This window comes from Silene latifolia, chromosome 7 (genome assembly GCF_048544455.1).
Source record: "Silene latifolia isolate original U9 population chromosome 7, ASM4854445v1, whole genome shotgun sequence".
Taxonomy (NCBI): domain Eukaryota; kingdom Viridiplantae; phylum Streptophyta; class Magnoliopsida; order Caryophyllales; family Caryophyllaceae; genus Silene; species Silene latifolia.
In genome coordinates, this window is record NC_133532.1 from 118,545,517 (window position 1) to 118,548,157 (window position 2,641).

Consider the following 2,641-nt stretch of genomic DNA (forward strand, 5'->3'; position numbering starts at 1 on the left):
TATGTCCCATCATTGAGGCGGCCTTGAAGAAGAACCGCTCCCGTCGAATTTGCCTTAATAAGAAAAGAATCATGAGAGAAAATTGCGTTAGCGTTATTATCTAAACAGAATTGGGAGACAGAAAATAAGTTGCGAGAAATATTGGGAACATAAAGGACATTAGTAAATTTAAGAGTAGAGGAAGGAGTTGGGAGGCAGAAGGAACCTATGTGCGAGATAGGAAGCGAAGAGCCGTCACCAATGATTAAATCATCGGGTCCTTCGTAGGGAGAGTGGAGAGCTAGGGTGTTCAAATCGTTTGTAATATGGTGAGAAGCACCAGTGTCAACAAGCCAAGGCTTTTGTTGAGGAGCGGACTTATATGTGGCAGTGTTGGCGTGTGGAGCAGGGGTGCGGTTTTGACGATTACGGGTGGGAAAGACTATCATAGGATAATCCTTCTTGAGGTCAGGGCAGTCAGAGGCGACGTGGCCAACGGTGTCACAGTAGTGGCACCTGCCTTTGTAGGGGGCAGGTTTGTGTGCGGGTTTGGAAGTGTCGGGGTTAGGGGTTCGGGGTGTATAGTTGGAACGGTTCTGGTAGGATTGACGGGCGTTGTTGTTGTTATAGTTGCTGTAGTTGTTGTTGCGTGAATAGGCGGGATGGGCTGAGGGGTTGAACGCGGTTGTGGCGGGGGTTTTCGTGTGTTTGAGAGAGAGTTCGTGTTGGATTAGTTTTTCGTGAAGGTCATCAAAAGAGATGGGAGAATCACGAGCGCGGACTGCATCCATAATGGGTTTGTAAAGCTCGGGGTTGAGACCGCGAAGAATTTTATCGGTAATATCTTCGGGGTCAACGGGTTTTCCTAGTTGCTTAAGATCGTCTGTGCATGATTTGATGGCATGCATATAGTCGGTTATGGATTGGTCGGAGTGGGAGATGGATTCTAGACGGTCCTTAAGTTGGAGGATGTGTCCTCGAGATGGGTTAGCGTAAGTGCGGGTTAGGATTGTCCAAGCTTCATGGGAAGTTTTGGCATCGATGATGAGGGAGGCAACACTAGAGGTGAGGGTACCGGTGATGGCTCCAATGAGGAGTTGATCTTGTCGGTACCACGTAGAGTAGGCGGGGTTCGGTGCAATGGTGGTCTTGGTGTCGGGGGCAACTGGGTCAACGGTGATGGTTTGAGGGGGTGGAGGCAGGCTGCCATCTAGGTATGAGAAAAGTTCGAGGCCATTAAGTACGGAACGGATTTGGAATTCCCATTGTCGGTAAGTTTGTGCGTCTTTGAGTTGGATACAGTTATTGAAATTGAGGAAGGTAAGGGGATTGGTGGGATCGTTTTTGTTGGGAATAATAATTTCTTTGCTCATGGCGACGGAAGGAACGTTTGATCAGAGTGAGGGCGAGGGAAGCAGGAGGTTGGATCGAGTTTCCTGATACCATATAGAATTGATAAATTGTTGCATATATTAACAAAGGTAATTACAAGGATATATATAGTACAATGATAAGACGATGCTAAACCTAACCTAGATGTAACAGCCGCACTACGAAGATTACAGTCAAAGATTACAAGAATATGTTAGTTCTAAATATGGAGAGAAATAAGGAGAGAATAATAACAATATAACAAAAGGATAATATCTAATATTATGCAATATTATTAATAACCGTATGAGTTAACAATCAACTTTGTCTGAACTAAAACCAACAACTTTTAGTTGAATTGGGCTAACTCTGTTCTTATTGCAGATCGAGCCAACTTAAACGCCTACGGCTTGCAAATTGCGAAGCCATAATTTCCGAGAAGGCATTGGTACAAGCACTTAAAAAGCTATCATCTCTGGAAGAACTTGAACTTACTATCTGCAACTTTAAAAATGGAGAACCAGTTTCTATCATTAGTGCTTGTCCCGCCGGCATTACTACATTCAAATTCAACAGTCAATGTTCAAGAAGTCGATATCAGGAAAGTGACGAGGAGGCATTGGCAATAACAGCAAGCATGCCTCAACTAAGTCATCTTCAGCTAATTGGAAATAATATGACAAATGTCGGTCTAACAGCAATCCTCGATGCCTGTCCTGACCTTCAATCCCTTGATCTACGCGTGTGCCACCATTTGGATCTTGAAGGAGATTTAGGGAAGAGATTATCAGAACAGATCAAGGATGTACGATATCCGTATGACTCAACTGAGGACTATAAGTATCCTACCACTGCTTATCATAGTTACGACGATGAGCATGATTATTACTTTCCAGACTTCTCTGATTACGATTACTACTTTGATCCTAATTTACCTTATGACGATGATAATCTGTTATTGCGACGTCTCTATTGGTAAAGTAATTGTATTTACAGCATCTGTGTTTGGAACTTCCTATGGGACAAGATGAAATCATTGAAATGTAATACGGATGGTAATTATAGTTTAGCTGCTAGCTCTTGTGAACCTAATTACCTGATATTTTACATTTATTTACATGTTGGTAGTTCCAGTTCATACTTAATCAATTGTTATCAATGATCAATAGCAAATTAGAAATAATGTGCAAGGACTCAAGGAGAGCAATAGTCCGTCATGGTAGTATAAGTTTTATAACAATGAGTAGATTATACAACCTGTTGTATATGGTTGTATGATGTAGAATCCGAG

At 42.5% G+C, this 2,641-nt stretch overlaps 1 protein-coding gene across 1 annotated transcript; it reads left to right on the forward strand.

Moving 5' to 3' along the window:
• Positions 1 to 305: 305 nt before the first annotated feature.
• Positions 306 to 2,329, forward strand: LOC141590611 (putative F-box/LRR-repeat protein 22). Its single transcript, XM_074411186.1, has 2 exons — positions 306 to 514; positions 1,735 to 2,329. The coding sequence occupies exons 1-2, from the start codon at positions 306 to 308 to the stop codon at positions 2,327 to 2,329; spliced, it is 804 nt and encodes a 267-aa protein (XP_074267287.1).
• The last annotated feature ends 312 nt before the right edge of the window (positions 2,330 to 2,641 follow it).

Excerpts from the sequence above, each read along its gene's own strand:
- LOC141590611 (XM_074411186.1), top strand. The coding sequence starts at position 306 with ATGGTGAGAAGCACCAGTGTCAACAAGCCAAGGCTTTTGTTGAGGAGC. Across the intron at positions 515-1,734 it reads CCTGCCTTTGTAGGGGGCAG|ATCGAGCCAACTTAAACGCC; the intron begins GTTTGTGTGCGG and ends TTCTTATTGCAG.